The sequence below is a fragment of the Moschus berezovskii genome, chromosome X, assembly GCF_049115385.1.
Source record: "Moschus berezovskii isolate FMDL1 chromosome X, NW_MosBer_1.0, whole genome shotgun sequence".
Lineage (NCBI taxonomy): Eukaryota > Metazoa > Chordata > Mammalia > Artiodactyla > Moschidae > Moschus > Moschus berezovskii.
Window position 1 is genome coordinate 140,534,720 of NC_142488.1, and position 25,569 is coordinate 140,560,288.

Consider the following 25,569-nt stretch of genomic DNA (forward strand, 5'->3'; position numbering starts at 1 on the left):
CAGAATCACTGCAGCCTGAGACTTCAGCCATGAAATTAAAAGACGCTTGCTCCTTGGAAGAAAAGCTATGACAAACCTAGATAGCATATTAAAAAGCAGAGACATTACTTTGCCAACAATGATCCGTATAGTCAAATCTATGGTTTTTCCAGTAGTTATGTATGGATGTGAGAGTTGGACCATAAAGAAGGTTGAGCGTTGAAGAACTGATGCTTTTGAACTGTGGTGTTGGAGAAGATTCTTGAGAGTCCCTCCGACTGCAAAGAGATCAAACCAGTCAATCCAAAGGAAATCAATCCTGAATATTCATTGGAAGTACTGATGCTGAAGCTCCAATCCTTTGGCCACCTGGTGTGAAGAGCTGACTCATTGGAAAAGACCCTGATGCTGGGAAAGACTGAAGTCAGGAGAAGAAGGGGATGACAGAGGACGAGATGGTTGGATGGCATCACTGACTCAATGGACATGAGTTTGAGCAAGTTCAGGGAGATGGTGAAGGACAGGGAAGCCTGGCATGTTGCAGTCTATGGGGTGGCAAAGAGTCAGCTATGACTAAGCAACTGAACAACAAGACCAAGGGAACAAGATAGACAGCCCAGAGATAAACTCACACATCTATGGGTACCTTAGTTTTGCCAAAGATGGCAAGAATATACAATGGGGCAAAGATAGCCTCTTCAATAAGTGGTGCTGGGAAAACTGGAGAGCTACATGTGAAAGAATGAAATTAGAACCTTTCCTAATACCATCCACAAAGATAACCTCAAAATGGATTAAAGACCTAAATGTAAGACCAGAAACTAAAAAACTCCTACAGGAAACTTAGGCAGAAAACTCTATGACATAAATCACAACAAGATCCTCTATGACCCACCTCCTAGAATAATGGAAATAAAAATAAACAAGCGGGACCTAATTAAACTTAAAAGCTTTTGCACAGCAAAGGAAACTATAAACAAGGTGAAAAGTCAACCCTCAGAATGGGAAAAAATTATAGCAAATGCAACAACTAACAAAGGATTAATTTCAAAATATACAAGCAGCTCATACAATTCAACACCAGGAAAAAAAAAACCCAGTCAAAAAATGGGCAAAAAAACCTAAACAGACACTTCTCCAAAGAAGACATACAGATGGCTATAAACACATGAAATGCTGCTCAACATCGCTCATTATTAGAGAAATGCAAGTAAAAACTACAATGAGACATTACCTCACATCTGTCAGAATGACCATCATCAAAAAAATCTACAAACAATGAATATGCTGGAGAGGGTGTGGAGAAACGGGAACCCTCTTGCACTACTGGTGGAAATGCAAATTGATACAGCCACTATGGAGAGCAGTATGGAGATTCCTTAAAACACTAGGAATAAAACCACCAAAGACCCAGCAATTCCACTATTAGGCATATACCCTGAGGAAACCAAAACTGAAAAAGACACGTGTAACACAATGTTCATTTCAGCTCTAGTTACAATAGCTAGGACATGGAAGCAACCTATATATCCATCAACAGATGAAAGGATAAATAAGTTGTTGTACATATATAGAATGGAATATTTATTCAGCCATAAAAAAGACCACATTTGAGTCAGTCCTAATGAGGTGGATGAATCTAGAGCCTATCATACAGAGTGAAGTAAGTCAGAAAGAGAAAAACAAATACCATATACTAATGCATATATATGGAATCTAGAAAGATGATATTGATGAACCTATTTGCAGACTAGCTATGGAGACACAGACATTGAGAACAGACTTACGGACACAGCTAGGTGGAGGAAGGAGAGAGTAGGAGGTATGGCGAGAGTAACATGGAAACATATATTATCATATGTAAAATAGATAGCCAATGGGAATTTGCTGTATGACTCAGGGAACTCCAACCAGGGCTGGATAACAGCCTAGAGCAGTGGGATGGGGAGGTAGGTGGGAAGGATGTTCAAGGGGGAGTGGACATGTTGATTCATGTTTCATGAATATGAATATGTGGATATGGCTGATTCATGTTTCTCTTTGGTAAAAATCAATGCAATACTGTAAAGCAATTATCCTTCAATTAAAAATTTTTTAAAAATCAGAAAAAAATAAAATGTTTGGCTTCATAGCAGATACCTAGATTATAATATTTATGTCTGCATTTATTCTGTTGACGTTTTCTGGGTTCAAGCATATGAAGAGCTGATGTCACAGAGATATGTCATCAGAAAAAAAATGAGTATTTTAATTGGTCTTTTAGATAATGGTGGATATTTTTATTCAATAGGACACCAAAACTCAATAAGTGGTGGTTCCTTGATGTAGAGTCTGAAACACTATCAATGAACTTTTTTCTTGACCATGCTGCAAGGCTTACAGGATCTTAGTTCCCCGACTAAGATCTGAACCCATGCCCTTGGGAATGAAACACTGAGTCCTAACCACCAGACCACCAGGGAATTCTTTCAGTGAACTTTTTATAGTCTGCTACATTAAAATACACTGGTCTCTCTTGCACTTTGGATGAATCTTTTATCCTTGCATGATTTAACTCCATATAGGTCAACCAGAAAATATTATTGTACTGAGTAATGAAGATCTTTAAATGCTGACACATTTCATTATATTATAGCAACAAAAAAAGCACATTAGTTGTTATCACAACCCATTTTATCAGAAGGGCTTCCCTGGTGGCTCAGATGGCAAAGTATCTGCCTGCAATTTAGGAGACCAGGGTTCGATCCCAGGGTCCGGAAGATCCCCTGGAGAAGAAAAAGACACCCCACTCCAGTACGCTTGCCTAGAAAACCCCATGGATGGAGGGGCCTGGTAGGCTGCAGTCCATTGGGTCGCAAAGAGTTGGACATGACTGAGTGACTTCACTTTCACTTTTTACTTTCATGCACTGGAGAAGGAAATGGCAACCCACTCCAGTGTTCTTGCCTGGAGAATCCCAGGGACGGGGGAGCCTGGTGGGCTGCCATCTATGGGGTTGCAAAGAGTCGGAAAGCACTGAGTGACTTCACTTTCACTTTTCAAAGGGATATTAAGAGCTCTGGTTTTTCCAGTGGTCATGTATGGATGTGAGAGTTGGACTGTGAAGAAAGCTGATCACCGAAGAATTGATGCTTTTGAACTGTGGTGTTGGATAAGACTCTTGAGAGTCCCTTGGACTGCAAGGAGATCCAACCAGTCCATTCTAAAGGAGATCAGTCCTGGGTGTTCATTGGAAGGACTGATGCTAAAGCTGAAACTCCAATACTTTGGCCACCTCATGCGACGAGTTGACTCACTGGAAAAGACTCTGATGCTGGGAGGGATTGGGGGCAAGAGGAGAAGGGGACGACAGAGAATGAGATGGCTGGATGGCATCACCGACTCGATGACATGAGTTTGAGTGAACTCCGGGAGTTGGTGATGGACAGGGAGGCCTGGCATGCTGTGATTCATGGGGTTGCAAAGAGTCGGACACGGCTGAGCGACTGAACTGAACTGAAGAGCTCTGGGTCTGTTACATGAAAAATCAAAAATATAAAGAAAACAAGGTGACCTTACAAGAGGACAAATAATGACTTATAATAACAAAATGTAACTTCTTCAAATACTGTTGTTGGAAAAACCTAAAGAGGATGAAGTGTTGTGATATTGGTTTTCTATTGCAGCCATACAAAATTAGCACCAACTTAGTGGCTTAAAAAGCACAAACAGTATCTTTACAGTTTTGAATGTCAAAAGTCTGAAATGGTTTCACTGGGTGAAAATCAAGGTGTCACCAGGGTTCTGAGCCTCCTGGAGGCTCTATGAGAGAACATGTCCCTGTCTTACCAGCTTCAAGAGGCTACTTCCCAAGTAGCTCTAGTGGAAACACCCTGTCTGCCAATGTGGGAGACATAAAAGATGCAGGTTCGATCCCTGAGTTAGGAAGATCCCCTGGAGAAGGGCATGGCAACCCACTCCAGTATTTTGCCTGGAGAATCCCATGGACAGAGGAGCCTGATGGGCTACAGCCCACAGGGTTGCAAAGAGTCAGACACCACTGAAGCGACTTAGCACATGCACACACAGAAGCTGTTTCAGAGCTGGCTAGTAACCCCCCGCCTCCAGTTTCAAAGCTCCAGCACTCCTCCCGACACTGACTCACTCTGACTTCCTCTTCTGCCTCCCTCTTCTACATTTAAGACCTCAGATAATGGGCCCAGCCAGAAAATCCAGAATAATCTCCCCTATTTTCAGGTCAGCTGATGAGCAACCATAATTCCAGCTGTTACCTTAATTTCCCTTTACTGTGTAATGGAATGTATTTAGAAGTTCCAAGGATTAGGATGTGGGCATATTTGGGGGACAGGTGTCATTATTATGCTATCACAGGCCTAAAATAAGAAAGATCACTTACTGGATTAAAAAATAAAATCTAAATCTGTTGCAGTCAACAGTCACACTTGCAACCAATGTCAAAAGTCAAGCCAACTACAAGAAAGGAGACAACACAGGTTTATCATGATTGAGTAAGGAAAAGAGAAGCAATTTACTAGTAATTTGATAAATTAGATTTCAAAGCAAAAAGCATTCAAATGACTAATAAGGAAAATCTAAATAATGAAAACCTAACAGCACGACTATAAAGTACGGAACTAATCTGACAATATTTCTTTTAAAAATATATAGAAAGCACCATTGCAGGGCTTGGCACCAAGAAGGAAATACTCAATAAATGTTAGTTTCCTTTCTTAGATAATGACTAAACCAAGGATGAAACAGAATTAATACAGAATATTTACAATACAACTAAAACACAACTGAAACATCAATATGCCCAGGCAGCTGCCAAAGCAAAGCTCAGAGAACATGTATCCACTTGAAAAGTGTAACTCAAAGCAAAAAAGAAAAGAGAATAAAGGAAAACCAGAGAACTTCAAGAATTTTAAGGGAAAAAAGCAAAGAAGCCAAAATATGGAAATAATAAAAGTAAAAGTAGAAATGTGGAACCAAAATAAAATCAATAAGTAACATGAATAGCTAGCTCTTTGAAAAAAACAATTCCAGAGTCAGTCAAATAAAACAAATTAATGCCATCAGAAACTATAAAATGTTGAATTTATATACGTTTTTAATTGGGAAGGAAAAGAATAGTATCTCAACAATACCAATACATTTAAACCCAAGTGAAAAAGATGACTGCCTATTAAATAAGAAATTTCAAATCTGATTGACAGGAAGAGATTATGACATAGCAGTAATACAGTGATAAGGAAGTTTACTTTTTAAAAAAAGTCTAAACTTCAGAAGGTGAAAGATTCAGGAGACGGATGATGGTGACAGTTGCACAACAATGTGAACATACCTAATGCCACTGACCTGTACAGATAAATATGGTTAAAACAGTATGTTTTATATCCTGTGACTTTTACCACAATAAAAAAAATCATTAAAAATTAAAAAAAAAAATAAAACGCCTAAACTAGTATGAGTTACTTTTTAAGAAACTTTCAGACCAGAATCCTACTATAAAAACAGACTGCTCAATTCTCCAACAATCAGCAAATGGAGGTTCCAGGGGATATTCTGGCATCGAACCACCACTTCCTCAATTTCACTTTTCCAAGTACACCTTAAAAGTGGATTTACTACACTTTCATCTCAATCTGTAATGCCAATACAAGATCACTAAGTAGAGTCACATGAGTCAAACTACAAAGCTAGTATCCTCTCTGAAATGTACATGGAACTCTCTGCTTAAGGCTCAAATCCCCTCTCTCCACCTTGGAGTGAGCGGAAAAGGATTTAGGAACAGAGGGAATATACCACGTAAAGAGATGACACTGTGAGTATAAAGTTCTAGTATTTTGTTTTCTACAAGTCAACAGAATGCAACTGGACTCATAGTTTTCTCCAGTGAAAGCCGCTGGCACACATGCACACATACACGCTCTGGGTGACACATCCCTGTGAGCACCTGTCTATAACTTCAGAGAATGGCTCCAATTGACAAGCTGCTGACACTCTCCCAGCATTTTAAAGGAACTGCACCTCTTACACTGAGCAGAACCTTACAAAATTTAGTCATTTACTGGCAAGAACACACAAAAGCCAAATAAAAGCACATGACTCTTGAGGAGAACCAGACAGAGCCCAGGCCTCTGGGAACTGTTTCCCAGCTTTGTGGTTGTGGGGTGGGGGTCACTCTCTCCACATTAGGTTGCTCATATATCCACTCATTAAAATAAAGGGATAAGAAAGTGTCTGTAAATGATGAATTTTACCTCTAGTATGACCAAAGAAACCAGTTGTAACAAGTTCACTTAGCAATCATTTTACTATTAGGTCATAGATGACAAAGTACAAATCGTCAGTTATAAAGAACCTATCTTCAGAGTTCAGGGATTTAATTTTAAATTCTAGTCTCCTTGTACACTCATCTCACATGCTAGTAAAGTCATGCTCAAAATTCTCCAAGCCAGGCTTCAGCAGTATGTGAACCGTGAACTCCCAGATGTTCAAGCAGGTTTTAGAAAAGGCAGAGGCACCAGAGATCAAATTGCCAACATCCGCTGGATCATGGAGAAAGCAAGAGAGTTTCAGAAAAACATCTATTTCTGCTTCATTGACTATGCCAAAGCGTTTGACTGTGTGGATCACAATAAACTGTGGAACATTCTGAAAGAGATGGGAATCCCAGACCACCTGACCTGCCTCTTGAGAAACCTGTATGCAGGTCAGGAAGCAACAGTTAGAACTGGACATGGAACAACAGACTGGTTCCAAATAGGAAAAGGTGTACGTCAAAGTTGTATATTGTCACCTTGCTTATTTAACTTATATGCAGAGTACATCATGAGGAACGCTGGGCTGGAAGAAGCACAAGCTGGAATCAAGATTGCTGGGAGAAATATCAATAACCTCAGATATGCTGATGACACTACCCTTATGGCAGAAAGTGAAGAGGAAATCAAAAGCCTCTTGATGAAAGTGAAAGAGGAGAGTGAAAAGGTTGGCTTGAAGCTCAACATTCAGAAAACAAAGATCATGGCATCTGGTCCCATCACTTCATGGGAAATAGATGGAAAAACAGTGGAAACAGTGTCAGACTTTGTTTTTTTGGGCTCCAAAATCACTGCAGATGCTGATTGCAGCCATGAAATTAAAAGACGCTTGCTCCTTGGAAGGAAAGTTATGACCAACCTTGGTAATATATTAAAAAGCAGAGACATTACTTTGCCAACCAAGGTCCGTCTAGTCAAGGCAATGGTTTTTCCCGTGGTCATGTATGGATGTGAGAGTTGGACTGTGAAGAAAGCTGATCGCCGAAGAATCGATGCTTTTGAACTGTGGTGTTGGAGAAGACTCTTGAGAGTCCCTTATACTGCAAGGAGATCCAACCAGTCCATTCTAAAGGAGATCAATCCTGGATGTTCATTGGAGGGACTGATGCTAAAGCTGAAACTCCAATACTTTGGCCACCTCATGCGACGAGTTGACTCACTGGAAAAGTCTCTGATGCTGGGAAGGGTTGGGGGCGGGAGGAGAAGGGGACGATGGAGAATGAGATGGCTGGATGGCATCACCGACTCTGTGGACATGAGTTTGAGTGTACTCCGGGAGTTGGTGATGGACAGGGAGGCCTGGCGTGCTGTGATTCATGGGGTCGCGGAGAGTCGGACACGACTGAGCGACTGAACTGAACTGAACTGTACAGGCATGGCCTATGATCAAGCGATGCAACTGGAAACCCCAAGCTCAATATTGGGAAGCTTCACTTCCAAAGTCCTAGGAAACTATCTAAAATGCCTCCAATCCACCGTCTCTCCCCTATAACAGAGTTAACAATGGCTCATATCTCTCTGTACCCAACACTCTGCACATTTATCAAACCCCTCACCATCCTGCTCTTCAAAGAACTTGTACCCAAGAAAAATGTGTGTGTAATTAGCAAGTTCAGTTCAGTCGCTCAGTCGTGTCTGACTCTTTGCGACCCCATGAATCACAGCATGCCAGGCCTCCCTGTCCATCACCAACTCCCGGAGTTCACTCAAACTCATGTCCATCGAGTCATGGGAAGGATATTTTCGAAACCAGAAATTCTGCATTCAAGTGAGACTGGTCTCATTTAAACAGTCCCCCTGGGAGGAAGGGCATTAATACCACTTCACTGCTCAAGTCATCTTTGGACCTTTCCTCCTGAACTTGCCTTGAGAACCCACAGTCTGTTCTTTTGAATACCCTCAATGATGCCAAATCTCCACTGACAGTGGATTTCTAGAAATGGCCAAAAGTCAGGAAGTATGATCAAACTAGGTGGCACTATTTTGGTTAAACAATTGCATAGGATTATAAAGCAGTGAGATAGATTTTCTCAGATGATTTGCTTCAAAGGAAAATTTCAGATGAGTAACAAGGGGTATGAGCAATGCAACAGGTATATATTTACCTTTTCCCTAAGTAACTTCTTTGAAAGATAACACTCATTTGGATGTGTCAACTCAAACACAAGGTTTGCTTTGTTTAATTACCACTCATAAATAGAAGGCTCCTTAGTATATTGGACCTACTGTGCCATGATTGGGGTGGGGGGTGTGTCACTAAATTAGAGGGTGGGTATGCATGGTCTACCCAAAAGAGCAAAGGCTTCAGAAGGAGACCAATCTCTTAAAATCCTGACTTGGCCCCTTGCTGCCTGTGTGGCTTTAGGGAAGTCACAAGTTCAGTTCAGTCGCTCAGTCGTGTCCGACTCTCCGCGACCCCATGAATCACAGCACGCCAGGCCTCCCTGTCCATCACCAACTCCCGGAGTTCACTCAAACTCATGTCCACAGAGTCGGTGATGCCATCCAGCCATCTCATTCTCCGTCGTCCCCTTCTCCTCCCGCCCCCAACCTTTCCCAGCATCAGAGTCTTTTCCAGTGAGTCAACTCATCGCATGAGGTGGCCAAAGTATTGCAGTTTCAGCTTTAGCATCAGTCCTTCCAATGAACACCCAGGATTGATCTCCTTTAGAATGGACTGGTTGGATCTCCTTGCAGTGTAAGGGACTCTCAAGAGTCTTCTCCAACACCACAGTTCAAAAGCATCGATTCTTCGGCGATCAGCTTTCTTTACAGAGTCTACAAAACAAGGCTGATTCAAACTCACAGGGCTGCTGTAAAGATTCAAGATAATGGGTACAGAGCAATGACCTTGTGCCTGGCACGTGGTAGGTGTCGCATAAGTCACAGCTATTATTAATAATAACCTCACTATAATCAACAGGGTTTTCTTATTATAGGTAATCTGAGATGACAGAACTACAGATAAACAGACATTTGGGAGGTCAGGAGTTCATTAACAGTACCAACATACACTCACCACTGATGCATCTGGAGCATCATTAAAAGAAAAAAAAAAAAGTAATGTGCCAAAAATATTTACAGGAATTGTGAGCACTATGTAGTTAGAGTATTTTAAAATCACATGATGGGCATTGTCTGCAATGCCCCTACCACACTGACCTCTCACCACAGTCTTAACACATCACACCTTCCCATGACCCTGCACCTCTGCATACTTCATCCCTCCTAAGATACCCTCCCTGCCCTCTGGTCTGACAAAAGCCTGTAATTCTATCCTTCAGGACCAGGCTGCGGAACCCTCTCTGTTGAGCTAGACAGAATTCGTGGCTCTGCCCCTCGTGTTCCCACAGCATATGGTTCTTAGGTTCCTGTCCCTGGAATGCCTCATCCTGTGTGAATTTTAATCTGTTTCCATTTCTGCTTCTTCTGCTGGGCTTGAGGAAAGTGGCAAGGGGCCACGTCCCATTCACAATTGTACTCTGAACACCCAGCACATCTCTGGCATGCAGGAGGAACCAGGGAGATGTTTAATGAAGGAATGCTTTACATATACTTTACAAACACCTCTTAAAGGCCAGGCAGCTCCCTTTTGTTAATTACCTGCAAGCCTTAACCTCTGTAACTAAAAAGAAGCTCATGATCAACCAGTTCTGAGCCAGATGCAACTAGGCAGAAGGTCAGCTGGCAGTCCTGTACATCTGAGTGTTGACAGCTGTGAATCATTCTGTCCATGCCATTTCCCAGAGTGTTGGCAATACAGCAGCGGATTCAGACTCACCAAGATTAAAAGGCTGGAAAAGAGCTTTGGAGTCATGGCCCCTGCCTTGACTATTGACAGTGACTATTCCTGTGACACACACAATCTGCAAAGTCAAGGCAGCCACAGTCTGCTTGGTGTCACAGTGTTCCCAGCTCTCCGATAGAAGGGCTGCATTCTGAAGGAGGGAAGGGGGTGACAGGAAAGAGAACCAGGCCGCAGACCATGAGGAAGACGGTGACTCTGCAGAGTGAGTCGTTCATTCATTCATCCATCCTTCCCACAAACACTTTCAGAGCCAAGTAGGCAGGCGACCATAACGCACAGAGTCAAGTTCCTGCCCCGACAGAGCTACAGTTACCTTTTCACAGGGCAGACAGGCATTAATCAAACAAGCACACAGACAAACACAAGGGTCCAGACAAGTGCATGGAGGAGGAGCACAGTACCCTATGCACAGGGGTACAAACAGGGCTCAGTGGGCTAGTCAGGGAAGGCAGAAAAGCTGCCCTCAGCAAGCAACAAGTGAGCTGAGATCTCAAGGAGAAACAGGAGTTCACTAGGTCAGGAGGAGAGGGGAACAGTCCCAGCAAAGAGAACAGTGTGTGCCAAGGTGCCGGGCTAGGAGGCAGGTGTGGAATGGTCTCTGAATCCCAGGCAGGGGGCAAAGCTGGAGGCCCTGGCACAAGCCCTGTTGGCTCGCAAGCTCTCTGGCAGGTCCTCCTTGGCATGAAGCAAGACTAAAAATGACAGAACAGTGTCAAAAACAAGGTGTGCCCGTGAGACATAACACACCACCAGCTGAAAACTGGCAGCTGCCAATGTGAGCTGGCCACCGTCTCAGCAGTCTCCGCCAAGAGGAAACACTGCTCACTCCCACTGACCCACCACACCTTTACACTTCCCAGGGAGTTGTGCATCTCAATCCCAGGAGAACTAAAGGGCTGACAAATATGGTGATGTTTACTATAAAGCTGTTTACATAGCTGGTGCATGTATGTGTGCTAAGTTGCTTCAGTTGTGTCTGACTCTTTGTGACCCCATGGACTGCAGCCCGCCAGGCTCCTCTGTCCATGGGGATTGTCCAGGTAAGAATACTGGACTAGGTGGCCATTTCCTCCTCTTTCAAACTCAAGGCTCGAACCTAGGTCTCTTAGGTCTCCTAAATTGGCAGGCATGTTCTTTACCACTAGCGCCACCTGGGAAGCCCTTCGATAGCTGGTATTTGATTATATTTTTCATGTGCAAATTTTGGGGGGCGAGGGGAGAAGCTACCAAAAAAAGTGGTTAAGGATGTTACCTGTGCAGCACGGTTTTGCTTCATCAACTGTTAGTTGGATCACTCCAGGCAGCTCTTTGTAGCTTTAGAATGCTCTTGTCACCTTGCAAAATTGTCCTCGAGCTTTCTATTTGTAAAGAGCTTTGCAATCAATCATTAAGTTGGCCTCCCTATTCTGCAACAGATAAGCGAGTGGCCCAAGGACACAAAACAATTCAGATCTTATCGTTCTCCTCCTTATTTGTTCTCATCAAACAGTGTAGATACACAAGGCCTATCCAACTCTGCTATCCCAGAGATCAACCCTAACCCCTACCTAGCAGCAGCAGAGGAAGGCGATGCATGTAGTCAGTTCTCTGCTACTTGCTCTCAACAAGCTCCTCTATGCAGAGCATCTTGAAGGCCGACAGTGATAATGACTGCACTGGGATGGGCACACTGGCACTTCAGACTAGACAGAAGATGAACAGGACAGTGCTCAAACAGGAGTAAGAGCACTCAGGAAGTCACAGTGGCTCGCAGCTTAAAACGTCACCATCCAGAAGGAGATGGCACTCCCAAAACACACACACTCATCCTCTATCTCTCCCCCAAGACTTCCCTGCATCCCCCACAAGCAGCCTGGACAGTGGTCTCTCCTGAGCTGCCACGGTACAGCATTGAACACTGCCATAAATCGTCTATTTCCCTGCCCTTCTCCATTCCCATGGGCCCTCCCAGCATCTGAAGCCCCCAGACCAGGAACCAGCATAGGTTCATCGAGTGAGTGGCTTCCAACCAGCAAATATGAGAGACAGGGCACTCCCCTCACAGGGCAGTGGACTTAAAAGATCAGCTAGACCAACTCCTTATTTTTCGCATGAGCAGAGAATCCCCCAGTTACATATGGCCTGGTCTCCAATCCAAATCTCTGGGCTCAGTTTAGTTTCACATTTTACAAGTGGCTCCTATGTGTATCAGACACAGTGGGGCCTGTTGGGAATAGAGAATTGAGCAGGAGACTGTCTCTGCTTTAGGGAGTTCACAGTCTTGGGAGGTAAGAGAGTTACAGAACACTTGGGCAAGTGCAAGGAGAGGCGCTCGATTCCTTAGCCTGAGTGCCTTCCATCCTGTACACTCGCTAGTCCCCATCTGGGAAACAGTACGGCAATATCTACTTCCTGCAAATAAACATATAATCAAGACTGATGAGACAACACGCACAGAAAATTGCCAGGTTTACCCCTCAGAAAGCATTACGTAAGGTCCCGCCATGCCCTGACACGGACTCCAAGGATTCAACAGTATTTCAGCTATCAGTTCCACAAAGAAGCAAACAAGCGAGGTTTGGGCAAACGTCCAAGGCAAACCTCAAGGGCTGAGAGGAACTGGAGGAAACAGCTGGGGTGCGGGGTAGAGGTGGCGGGTCAAGTGAAGCGGCCCTGGCCCGGCGAACGGAGGCAGGCAGTGGGTGCCTGAAGATGGGAGTGGTGAGAGGGAAGTTGGGACGTCGACAAGGGAGGGCGAGCGGAGGGGCGCGGGGTTCCGGCAGGGCTAGGGCCGGGAGGTTCGAGAAGGGACGGTGGGCCGGAGGTTGAACGTAGCGGACGCGGGAGGAGCAGCGGGTCGGCGCCGAGGCCGATCGGTTTTCCGAGGAGGCTCGGGCAGGCCCCGTCGCCCACCGCGCCATCACGGCCACCGCGCCTCCCCAAGCCGTGCGGGCGACGCCTCACCTCGGGTTGAAGTCCTGGAAGAGGCCCCTCAGGTTCATGGCGGAGAACTCACCGCGGCGTCCTCCTCCTCCTCCCCCCGCCCCCCGCGCAGCGCGGTCTGCGCGTTACAGCGGGTACATGGTGCCAGCGCTGGCCGCGTAATCGTCGTCGCCTCCGCCGCCTCCCGGAGAAACCTGAGCCGCACCTCCCTCCCCTCCTTCCGGGCTTCCGTAAGGCCGCTGCGCATGCGCCCTGAGCCCCGCCCCGCCGGCCCGAGGAGCGCTGTGGGCCACGCACGACGCCGGTGTCCCCGCTCCCGGCGCGCGAAGGTCCCGGCCCTCGGCCCCGCACCGGGCCAAGGAGACGGTGGGGACGACGGAGGCCGGAAGGACAGGGGACCCGGGGGAGGGCGCGGAGAACCAAACAGGGCTGCTGACTCTGTGCAGGCCCACGGGGAGGGAGCGGTCCGCCCGGGAGTCCCGCGGGGAGGTCTTCGCGGACCCCTGACACCTTGGCCCGCGCTGCCTTCTGGAGGTTGCCCTCAGCGAGAACGGAGCCTTGAGGGTAGTGACCCCGGGAAACACGTTGCATTTTGGCGATCTCCTCCCAGGCTTCACCTGTCAAACGTGTCAATGACTGCTTCTCAACTTCCCTCCCAAGGCCCACGTCAGCGCATGGAGATACGCTGGCCGTCCCAAACTCAGGCTACCCTGCACCAAAGTCATCCGCCCTCCCTACGGCCTACCCCTCCTCGGTTGCCTCTCTGCGTTGGCAGCAGACCTAGTCACCGGCTTGGTTGCAAGGTGGGGTGCCCAAACTGGAAATCTGGAAGTCATTCTGGCTTTCCTAACCTAGTTCAAAGTCTCCTTGGCTCCTGCCTAGACTCTGTGGTCGCGTCCCACCTGGCCCAGCTCTTACTGCACTCTGAGCCATCCTGTTTATAACTGCTGGGTTCATTTTCCTTGGGCAAGTCAACATCTTTGAGCCTCACTCTTTTCTCCTCTGCAAAACGGAGATAATAACACCTACTTCCTAAACTTTTCCAGATTCGGTGAGATAGCGTGCATAACACACTGCCTGGTGCACACTCGGTGCTTAGAGAACACTGTTGCTATCTGGTGCTTCTGCAGGTGCCTCTCTTCAAGGAGTCTGTTTACTTTTGGAATTAGAGAGCAGAACAAGCTCCAGCAGGTGGCCTGGTCTACCTTCTTCACTTCCGGGCTGATATGAGTTTTCCATGGGCACAGGAATACCTTAGACATTAGTCTCATATCATTATGGGTAATAGTTATACTTTGTTACAATTGAAGTTTCTCAAATGGCTCTCAAATGGCAATTTTATAGGACTTAGCCTTGGAGGCAGCTTGAGAATATCACAATTATGAGAGTCATACTTTGCCATGATGTATTACCTTTCTTCTGAGAACTTGCAAAACATTTCACAAATGGTAATTAGGATTCCCAAACCCACTAGGGAGTGGGTATTATTATATGAGCTGTTTTTAAGGATGAGTGACCTGAATCAAGTTTGTTGGCTGCTGAAGCACCAGGGGACTGTCCTAGAGTTTGAGTCTATCTCCCCGGTCCATCCTTCCAGTGGAGTCCTTTGTCTACCCCTGAGGAGGTTCTCAATGAGCATAGAAATACAGAATGGAAAGCTGAGGCACATAAAAGCTTGTATAATGTGCCCTGAGCTGCCCAGCAACTAAGGATGTAGGACTTCCTGACAAGCTTGTAGCCCACACTCTGCAAAAAAAGAGATACTTGCCAGTGACCAGATTGACCAACACCACTTCCTTACTAGTGGCCTCACTCCAAACAGGCATTAAGATTGAGATTGTTGGTCAGTTAAGACACTTGAGTACCAGGTACTGTTGCCCTTTCAAGAGATTCATGGACAGAGACCAAACGGGCTGCTCAGACTCCAGAGCCTTGAGAGCAGGCACTACTTCGGTGACGTCCCAGAGGATCTCAGAGCTGAGCCACTGCTCTGGAGGCCCACAATACCCCCCCACACATCCAAGATGATCAGCCTGTGGGGGCTGCCTAGCCTGGAGGAACAGGATGCCAATGTACAAACAACTGTCACTGTATTCTTTTGCTCTGACAAGCCAAATTGCCAAGGGAGCATAAAGGCCTGTCCATGAGGACATATAGGAAAAATTGGACTACCCAAGCCTCCCATCCAGAACCTTTGAGAAATGGAGGTACCTGGACTGCCTCAACTTCACTGGTGGCCCTGCCATGTATTTTCCTGGGGCTTCCATGGAAATAAGATTCACAGCATCCAGGTGACCCTCTTGTCCTCTTTCCAACAAGTACAAAAGACCCTGCTGCCAATCTGCTGCCCACCTCAGACCCCTCAGTGTCAGACCCTGTGCAGCAGTCCAAAGTTTCAATGGCCTGTGTGGACAAATCCATGAGTGACCCAAGCATTGAGGAAAGCCCCTGAGCCATGCAAAGGATGACACCTTCATCATCTCCTCTAGCCAACCTGGACTGGCTACCACATTTTAGGGCCACCTTACTTAGAGGCTCCCAATAATCTTCATACAAAGGTCTGAAATGGTTCTGGATTGAAAAGGCATGAACCCCAAGTAAACCAGAAAGCATATCCATGTGGCTTTGGAGTGGACACTTGTTGCTGGGTTCAAGAAACTTCAGTGTATATCTGGACCATGGTTTTAAAGACCACCTTAGATTTATGATGCTGGGAAAGGTTGGGGGCAGGAGGAGAAGGGGACGATGGAGAATGAGATGGCTGGATGGCATCACCGACTCTGTGGACATGAGTTTGAGTGAACTCCGGGAGTTGGTGATGGACAGGGAGGCCTGGCGTGCTGTGATTCATGGGGTCGTGGAGAGTCGGACACGACTGAGCGACTGAACTGAACTGAACTGAACTGAACCCTTTGGATAAATTGATGAAAGTGAAAGAGGAGAGTGAAAAAGTTGGCTTGAAGCTCAACATTCAGAAAACTAAGATCATGGCATCTGGTCCCATCACTTCATGGGAAATAGATGGAGAAACAGTGGAAACAGTGTCATACTTTAATTTTGGGGGCTCCAAAATCACTGCAGATGCTGATTGCAGCCATGAAATTAAAAGACTCTTACTCTTTGGAAGGAAAGTTATGACCAACCTAGAAAGCGTATTAAAAAGCAGAGACATTACTTTCCCAACCAAGGTCCATCTAGTCAAAGCTATGGTTTTTCCCGTGGTCATGTATGGATGTGAGAGTTGAACTGTGAAGAAAACTGAGCGCCGAAGAATTGATCGCCGAACTGTGGTGTTGGAGAAGACTCTTGAGAGTCCCTTGGTCTGCAAGCAGATCCAACCAGTCCATTCTAAAGGAGATCAGTCCTGGGTGTTCATTGGAAGGACTGCTAAAGCTGAAACTCCAATACTTTGGCCACCTCATGCAAAGAGTTGACTCACTGGAATAGACTCTGATGCTGGGAGGAATTGGGGGCAGGAGGAGAAGGGAACGGCGGAGAATGGGATGGCTGGATGGCATCAGCGACTCGATGGACATGAGTTTGAGTGAACTCCGGGAGTTGGTGATGGACAGGGAGGCCTGGCGTGCTGTGATTCATGGGGTCTCAAAGAGTCGGACATGACTGAGCGACTGAACTGAACTGAAATGAACTCGGATAAGTAGGTGACTTTTCCAATTCAACATTCACATTGACTCCAATGTGATGGGTGGAAGGTGGGCTCCTGAAAAGCAGGGCCCTAAAAGGAGCCAATGCTGCATTCACACATCCTGGTGATGGAAGACCTGTGTCAGGGAACAAAATAGTTGTCACCCAGTTGTCCATGCCACCAGGGCTGCTCCCCCAGGCCACCACAGTGGCAGAATGAAGGGGACACAGAGGACACAGACCAGTGTCACTGTCCCTCCAGTGGAGAGAGGGCTATCTAGGAGCCAATGCCAGGCCGCCTGGGGGACAGGCCTGTGCCAGCATTCCTGGGGGACCTGCTTGACAGCTTCTTCAGCCAGGTTGTTGTTCAGTCCTTCAGTTATGTCTGACTCTTTGTGACCCATGGACTGCAGCACACCAGACTTCCCTGTCCTTCATTATGTCCCGGAGTTTTCTCAAATTAATGTCCATTGAGTTGGTGATGCCATCAAACCATCTCATCCTCTACCACCCTCTTCTCCTCCTGCCCTCAATCTTTCCCAGCATCAAGGTCTTTTCCAATGAGGTGGCCCTTCGCATCAGGTGGCCAAAGTATTGGATCTTCAGCATCAGTCCTTCCAAGGAATATTCAGGGTTATTTTCCTTTAGGATTGACTGGTTTGATCTCCTTGCTATCCAGGTGACTCTCAAGAGTCTTCTCCAGCATCATAGTTCAAAACATCATTTTTTTGGCGTTCAGCCTTCTATATGGTCCAACTCTCACATCCATACATGAGTACTGGAAAAATCACAGATTTGACTAGACAGACCTTTTTAGGCAAAGTGAGGGCTCTGCTTTTTAATATGCTGTCTAGGTTTGTCATTGCTTTACTTCGAAGGAACAAGTGTCTTAATTTCATGCCTGAGGTCAACATTTGCAGTGATTTTGGAACCCAGAAAAAGTCTGTCACTGTTTCCATGGTTTCCCCATCTATTTGTCATGAAGTGATGGGAACGGATGCCATGATCTTAGTTTTCTGTTGAGTTTTAAGCCAGCTTTTTCACTCTCCTCTTTACCTTCATCAAGAGGCTCTTTAGTTCCTCTTCATTTTCTGCTATTAGAGTGGTATCATCTGCTTACCTGAGGTTGTTATTTCTCCCAGAAATCTTGATTCCAGCTTGTGCTTCATCCAGCCTGGCATTTCCCATGATGTACTCTGCATATAGGTTAAATAAGTAGGGTGACAATACACAGCCTTGATATACTCCTTTCCCAATTTGGAACCAGTCCATTGTTCCATGTTCGGTTCTAACTATTGCTTCTTGACCTGCATACAGGTTTCTCAGGAGGCAGGTAAGGTGGTTTGGTATTCCCATCTCTTTCAGAATTTTCCACAGTTTGTTGTGATCCACACAGTCAAAGGCTTTAGTGTAGTCAATGAACCAGAAGTACATGTTTTTCTGGAATTATCTTGCTTTCTCCATAATCCAACAGATGTTGGCATTTTGATCTCTAATTTTCTGCCTTTCCTCAATCCATCTTGAACATCTGGAAGTTCTTGGTTCACGTACTGTTGAAGCCTAGCTTGAAGGATTTTGAGCATTACTTTGCTTGCATGTGAAATGAGTGCAATTATGCAGTAGTTTGAACATGCTTTGGTATTGCCCTTCTTTGGGATTGGAATGAAAAGTGATCTTTTCCAGTCCTGTGGTAACTGCTGACTTTTCTCAATTGACTGCCATATTGAGCCCAGCACTTTCACAGTATCATCTTTTTAGATTTGAAATAGATCAGTTGGAACGGGAAAAATAACAGATCTCTTCAAGAAAATTAGAGATTTTTCATGCAAAGACAGCACAATAAAGGACAGAAACAGTATGGACCTAACAGAAGCAAAGAGATTAAGAAGAGGTGGCAAGAATACACAGAAGAAAAGATCTTAATGACCCAGATAATCACTATGGTGTGATCACTCAGAGCCAGACATCCTGGAGTGCAAAGTCAAGTGGGCTTTAGGGAGAATCACTACAAACAAAGCTATCGAGTGTGATGGGATTCCAGCTGAGCTACTTTAAATCCTAAAAGATAATGCTCTAAAAGTGCTTCACTCAATATGCCAGCAAATTTGGAAAACTCATCAGTGACCAAAGGATTGGAAAAGATCAGTTTTTATTCCAATCTCAAAGAAGGGCAATGGCAAAGCATATTTACACTTCCACACAATTGCACTCATTTCACCTACCAGCAAAGTAATGTTCAAAATTCTCTAAGCTGGGCTTCAACAGTATGTGAATTGAGAATTTCCAGATGTACAAGCTGGATTTAGAAAAGGCAGAGGAACCAGAGATCAATTTACCAACATCCATCGGATCATAGAAAAAGCAAGAGAATTCCAGAAAAATATGTACTTCTGCTTCATTGACTACACTGAAGACTTTGACTGTGTGGATCACAACAAATTGTGGAAAATTCTTAAAGAGATGGGAATACCAGACCACCTTAGATTAGACCTCCTGAGAAACCTGTATGCAGGTCAAGAAGCAACAGTTAGATCTGAATATGGAACAATGGTTCCAAATTGGGAAAGGAGTGTTTCAAGGCTGTATGTTGTCACTCTGCTTATTTAACTTATATGCAGAGTACATCATGGGAAATGCCAGGCTGGATGAATCACAAACTAGAATAAAGATTGCTGGGAGAAATATCAATAACCTCAGATATGCAGATGACACACTTATGGCAGGTGAAGAGGAACTAAAGAGCCTCTTGATGAATGAAAGAGGAGAGTGAAAAAGCTGGCTTAAAACTCAACAGAAAACTAAGATCATGATATCTGGTCCCAGAACTTCATGGCAAATAGGTGGGAAAACAATGGAAACAGTGACAGACTTTAATATGGGGGGGGGCAGATAGTGACTGCAGTCATGAAATTAAAAGGCACTTGTTCCTTTGAAGAAAAGCAATGGTAAAGTTGGACTGTGAAGAAAGCTGATCGCTGAAGAATTGATGCTTTTGAACTGTGGTGTTGGAGAAGACTCTTGAGAGTCCGTTGTACTGCAAGGAGATCCAACCAGTCCATTCTAAGGGAGATCGATCCTGGGTGTTCATTGGAAGGACTGATGCTAAAGCTGAAACTCCAATACTTTGGCCACCTCATGCGACGAGTTGACTCACTGGAAAAGACTCTGATGCTGGGAAGGGTTGGGGGCGGGAGGAGAAGGGGACGACCGAGAATGAGATGGCTGGATGGCATCACCGACTCAGGCCTGGCGTGCTGTGATTCATGGGGTCACGGAGAGTCGGACACGACTGAGCGACTGAACTGAACTGAACTGAACTGAAACCTAGATAGCATATTAAAAAAGCAGGGACATTACTTTGCTGATAAAGATCCATATAGTCAAATCTATGATTTTTCCAGTAGTCATGTATGGATGTGAGAGTTGAACCATAAAGAAGGCTGAATGGCAAAAAATTGATGATTTTGAACTGTGGGTTGGAGAAGATTCTTGAAAGTCCCTGGGACTGTAAAGAGATCAAACCAGTCAATCCTAAAGGAAGTCAGTCCTGAATTTTCATTGTAAAGACTGATACTGAGGCTGAAGCTCCAATACTTTGGCCACCTGATGTGAAGAGCTGACTCATTGGAAAATACCCTGACGCTTGGCAAGATTGAAGGCAGGAGGAAAAGGAGATGACAGAGAAGGAGATGGTTGGTTAGTATCACCAACTCAATGGACATGAGTTTGAGCAAGCTCCAGGTGATAGTGAACGACAGGGAAGCCTGCAGTCCATGGGGTAGCAAAGAGTCGGATATGACTGATCGACTGAACAACAACAACTGGAATTCCATCACCCTTACTAGATTTGTCCATGGTAATGCTTCCTAAGGTCCACTTGACTTCACATCCCAGATGTCTTTCTCCAGCTGAGTGGTCACACCATCCTGGTTATCCAGGTCCTTAAGACCTTTTTTTGTACAGGTTTTCTGTATATTCTTGCCACCTCTTCTTAATCTATTTTGTTTATGTTAGGTCCATACTGTTTCTGTCCTTTGTTGTGCCCATCTTTGCATGAAATTTTCCCTTGAAGAGATCTCTAGTCTTTCCCATTCTACTGTTTTCCTCTATTTTTTTGCACTGTTCACTAATAAGGCTTTCTTATCTCTTTTTGCTACTCTCGAGAACTCTGCATTCAGTTGGGTATATCTTTCCCTTTCTCCTCTGCCTTTCACTTGTCTTCTTTCCTCAGCTATTTGTAAAGCCTCCTCAAACAACCATTCTGCTTTCTTACATTTCTTTTTCTTTGGGATTATTTAGTCATCACCTCCTGTACAATGATGCAAACAAACCTTTGTCAATAGTTCTTCAGGCACACTGTCTACCAGACCTAGTCATTTGAATCTATTTGTCACCTTCACTGTATAATCATAAGGGATTTGATTTAGGGCATACCTGAATGGTCTAGTGGTTTTCCTTACTTTCTTCAGTTTAAGTCTGAATTTTGCAATAAGGAGTTCATGATCTGAGCCATAGTCAGCTCCATGTTTTGCTTTTGCTGACTGTATAGAGCTGCTCCATCTTCTGCTGGAAATAATATAATCAATCTGATTTCGATATTGATCATCTGGTTATGTTCAGGTGTAGAATCATCTCCTGTGTTGTTGAAAGAGGGTGTCCGCTATGACAAGTGCTTTCTCCTGACAAAGTTCTGTTCATGTTTGTCCTGCTTCATTTTGTACTCCAAGGCCAAACTTGCCTGTTACTCCAGGCATCTCTTGACTTCCTACTTTTGCATTCCAATTCCCTATGATGAAAAGAACATCTTTTTTTGGTGTTATTTCTGGAAGGTCTTGTAGGTCTTCATAGAACTGTTGACTTCAGCTTCCTTGACTTGAGTGGTTGGGGCATGAATTGCATTACTGTGCTGGCCCTCTGGACCTGAAATTCTGCACTTTCGAGTTCCTGAAAGGGCACATCGTGAATGCCACTAATGAGAAAATCCCTGGAGTCCCCAAGACTTCACTTATATGATGCACCCCCCACACCCACACCCACTTCCAGAGAGGGCCCTTTGTTTCTGGCTCCTTTATCTAGACTCCATAAGTGCCTAGTCTTTTGTACCCTGAGAGCTCCCTGGCAGAGGCTGGGTTTGCAGGCTTGAGGAGCTCAGGGAGGGGCTTCCATTCTGCTTGAATTTTGCCCCCCCTCCCACTGCATCTTCCTCCAGAGATCAGAAGGGCCACCCCTTGCAGGGAGGAGTCCCTTAGGATTTGCATACTGCCCCTGCTGGGACAAGAGGGATTGGTGTGTCCAGGCCCCTCTGGCCCTCTTGTCACTTGTCCCTGGGAGCCAGTGGATGAACACCTCTCCTGGAGCAAGCTACCCACTAAAGCAAGTAGGTGGCATTTCTTGTTGGACGGTTAAATAGGGAGGCTGTGTCTGGGCCTCTAGAGCCACCAGGATGTCCCTATGGCTTCTGCTCTGGACCTCTCTTGCCACCAGAGGCTCCAGGAAAGCATCCCAGGTAGGGAGGGAGGCTTCTGCGCCTCTGAGAAGTACCACTTGGAGCAGTCAAGCAGCTGTAGACATTTGTCAGATGGATAGATTGCTCTATCACAGTCTCCCTTCTACAGTGGGATCCTGCCACCTCCTAAAATGTTTTCTCCAGCCCCATGCACAGCACTCCACCCTGCCCTGACCTCTCTGCATTCTAAGGGGGTGGTGCTCTCCCCAAACTCTGTGTCCTGACAGCTCAGCCTCCCTGCAGCCCCTTAGATCATAGGTGCTCAGAAAATGAATTTGGGAGTCCAACCTACACAAGAGCCACGCTAGCAAGCAGTTCCCCCACACCCTAGACCTCACCCTTGGTCTCCCACTTCTGTCAGAACCATGATCTCTGCTTCCTAAGTTTCCAGTAGCTACAGGCATTGTCTGTGGGCAGCTGCCCTCTCATTCTCCCAGGGCATGGACATGCTGAGGCTTTTTGAATCTTATTATAGAACAAGTTACACCATGTTTGCAGACATGAGATAGGTCATCCATTTGATAACACTGTAACCGGAAAGAGAAGAATATGCATCAAGCAATGTACAAGTGGATCCTTAGACATATATAGATGTGGGAATATTAAAATGTGGGGGAAGGTACATCTCGGATACTCAGTAACAATAGCCCCTTGTCACTGAGCAGCTACTCTGGATCACCACTTCATATGCCGGTAACACCTTATATCTTATTTGTTAGGGTTTGAATTATATCCCCAAAAGTTATGCTGAAATCTTCAATCTCATAGCTGCCAGGAGAACTGAAGGGAAAATAGGGCCTGTGCAGATATAGTCACATTAAGATGAGGTCGTTAGACTGGGCCTAATCCCATAGTTTTCACTCCAATCCCAAAGAAAGCAATGCCAAAGAATGCTCAAACTACTGCACAGTTGCACTCATCTCACACACTAGTAAAGTAATGCTCAAAATTCTCCAAGCCAGGCTTCAACAGCACATGAACTGTGAACTTCCAGATGTTCAAGCTGGATTTGGAAAAGGCAGAGGAACCAGAGATCAAATTGTCAACCTCCTCTGGATCATGGAAAAAGCAAGAGAGTTCCAGAAAAACATCTATTTCTGCTTTATTGACTATGTCAATGCCTTTGACTGTGTGGATCACAACAAACTGTGGAAAATTCTGAAAGAGATAGGAATACTAGACCACCTGACCTGTCTCTTGAGAAATCTGTGTGCAAGTCAGGAAGCAAAAGTTAGAACTGGACATGGAACAACAGACTGGCTCCAAATAGGGAAAGGAGTATGTCAAGGCTGTATATTGTCACCCTGGTTATTTAACTTATATGCAGAATACATCATGAGAAATGCTGGGCTGGATGAAGGACAAGCTGGAATCAACATTGCTGGGAGAAATATCAGTAACCTCAGATATGCAGAAGACACCACCACTTTTTTATGGCAGAAAGTGAGGAAGAACTAAAGAGCCTCTTGATTAAAGTGAAAAAGTTGGCTTAAAGCTTAGCATTCAGAAAACTAAGATCATGGCATCTGGTCCCATCACTTCATGGCAAATAGATGGGGAAACAATGGAAACAGTGGCAGACTTTATTTGGGGGGGCTCCAAAATCATTGCAAATGGTGGCTGCAGCCATGAAATTAAAAGACGGTTACTCCTTGGAAGAAAAGTTATGAACAACCTAGACAGCATATTAAAAAGCAGAGACATTATTTTGCCAACAAAGGTCTGTCTAGTTAAGGCTATGGTTTTTCCAGTGGTCATGTATGGATGTGAGAGTTGGACTATAAAGAAAGCTGAACACCAAAGAATTGATGCTTTTGAACTGTGGTGGTAGAGAAAACTTGGACTGCAAGGAGATCCAACCAGTCAATCCAAAGGAAATCAGTCCTGAATATTTATTGGAAGGACTGATGTTGAAGCTGAAACTCCAATACTTTGGCCACCTGATGCAAAGAACTGCCTCATTTGAAAAGACCCTGATGCTGGGAAAGATTGAAGGTGGGAGGAGAAGGGGACGAGAGAGGATGAGATGGCTGGATGGCATCACCGACTCAATGGACATGAGTTTGAGTAAACTCCGGGAGTTGGTGATGGACAGGGAGGCCTGGCGTGCTGCAATCCATGGGGTCACAAAGAGTCGGACATGACTGAGCAACTAATCTGAACTGAACTCTATCCCATAGGATTGTTATCTTTATAGGAAGAGGGCAAATTGAACATAGGCATGTCCAGAGGGGAGACAGCCATGAGTGCATGAAAGCAGAGCCTGTAGTAATCCAGCCATAAACCAGGGAGCACTTGGAGACATCACAAGATGGAAGAAACAATAAAAATCCTCCTCCAGAGCCATCAGAGGGAGCATGGCCCTACCAGCACTGTGATTTTCAGAAAATCACTTGAGCCTTGCAGAAAGAGAAAGAAGTTACACACACCCCCGCCCCCACCCGCCAATTTGTGGTACCTTGTTGGGCAGCTCTAGGAACCTAATATAATCTCATATCAAGGTTCAGAAGTTGCACTGTTACAGTCTCCATTCTACAGAGAGCCTGACATTGGACCCTGCCCACAGCGACTCTCCTAAACCCCTCAAGACACCATCTCCCCTGGAATGAAGATGAGACCCTGGATGAGGGGTGGGATCTAGCACAGAGAGTGTGAGGATGGAGAAGACTCTTGAGAGTCCCTTGGACTGCAAGGAGGTCCAACCAGTTCATCCTAAAGGAGATCAATCCTGGGTGTTCATTGGAAGGACTGATGCTAAAGCTGAAACTCCAATACTTTGGCCACCTCATGTGACGAGTTGACTCACTGGAAAAGACTCTGATGCTGGGAGGGATTGGGGGCAGGGGGAGATGGGGACGACAGAGAATGAGATGGCTGGATGGCATCACCGACTCCATGGACATGAGTTTGAGTGAACTCTGGGAGTTGGTGATGGACAGGGAGGCCTGGCGTGCTGGGATTCATGGGGTCGCAAAGAGTCGGACACAACTGAGCGACTGAACTGAACTGAACTGAATTGAGAGTCTACTGGGGAGGATGGTGTCACCAGGAAATGAAATGCCCCCCCTCAGAATGACCTGGGTCGCTCTTGATATGTCATGGCTGCTATTGTCATGCTTGCTGGACTCCCCCTCGGCTAGTACTGTCACCCATCAGTCAGTTAATTTCATGAATAGACACAAAAGATACCTGCTTTTCCTGGGAGGGCCCCCTGGGGCTATGGTCTACAGCAAGAGCCCCCAACCAAGGTCAGGTATAGACCTGGAACCATGTATTTGTGCAAAAATTGCTTAAAGACATCTGCCAGTGTTATTTACCACAGAAGAAGTCTGTCAAGGTCCAAGCAGGACTCAGATTGTTGCCAAGGATACAAGGGTCCAGAGCAA

General features: G+C 45.4%; 1 protein-coding gene across 3 annotated transcripts in view; it reads right to left on the reverse strand.

Annotated features, from left to right (window-relative positions):
• TMEM185A (transmembrane protein 185A) overlaps nucleotides 1-13,244 on the reverse strand; it is a 55,645-nt gene extending 42,401 nt beyond the window's left edge. For all 3 annotated transcript variants that reach the window (XM_055438326.2, XM_055438325.2, XM_055438324.2), the window contains exon 1: nucleotides 13,054-13,244. In XM_055438326.2, the coding sequence (XP_055294301.1) occupies nucleotides 13,054-13,091 (38 nt within the window). In that variant the 5' untranslated portion in view covers nucleotides 13,092-13,244. The remainder of the gene's footprint in view (nucleotides 1-13,053) is intronic.
• Nucleotides 13,245-25,569: the final 12,325 nt, after the last annotated feature.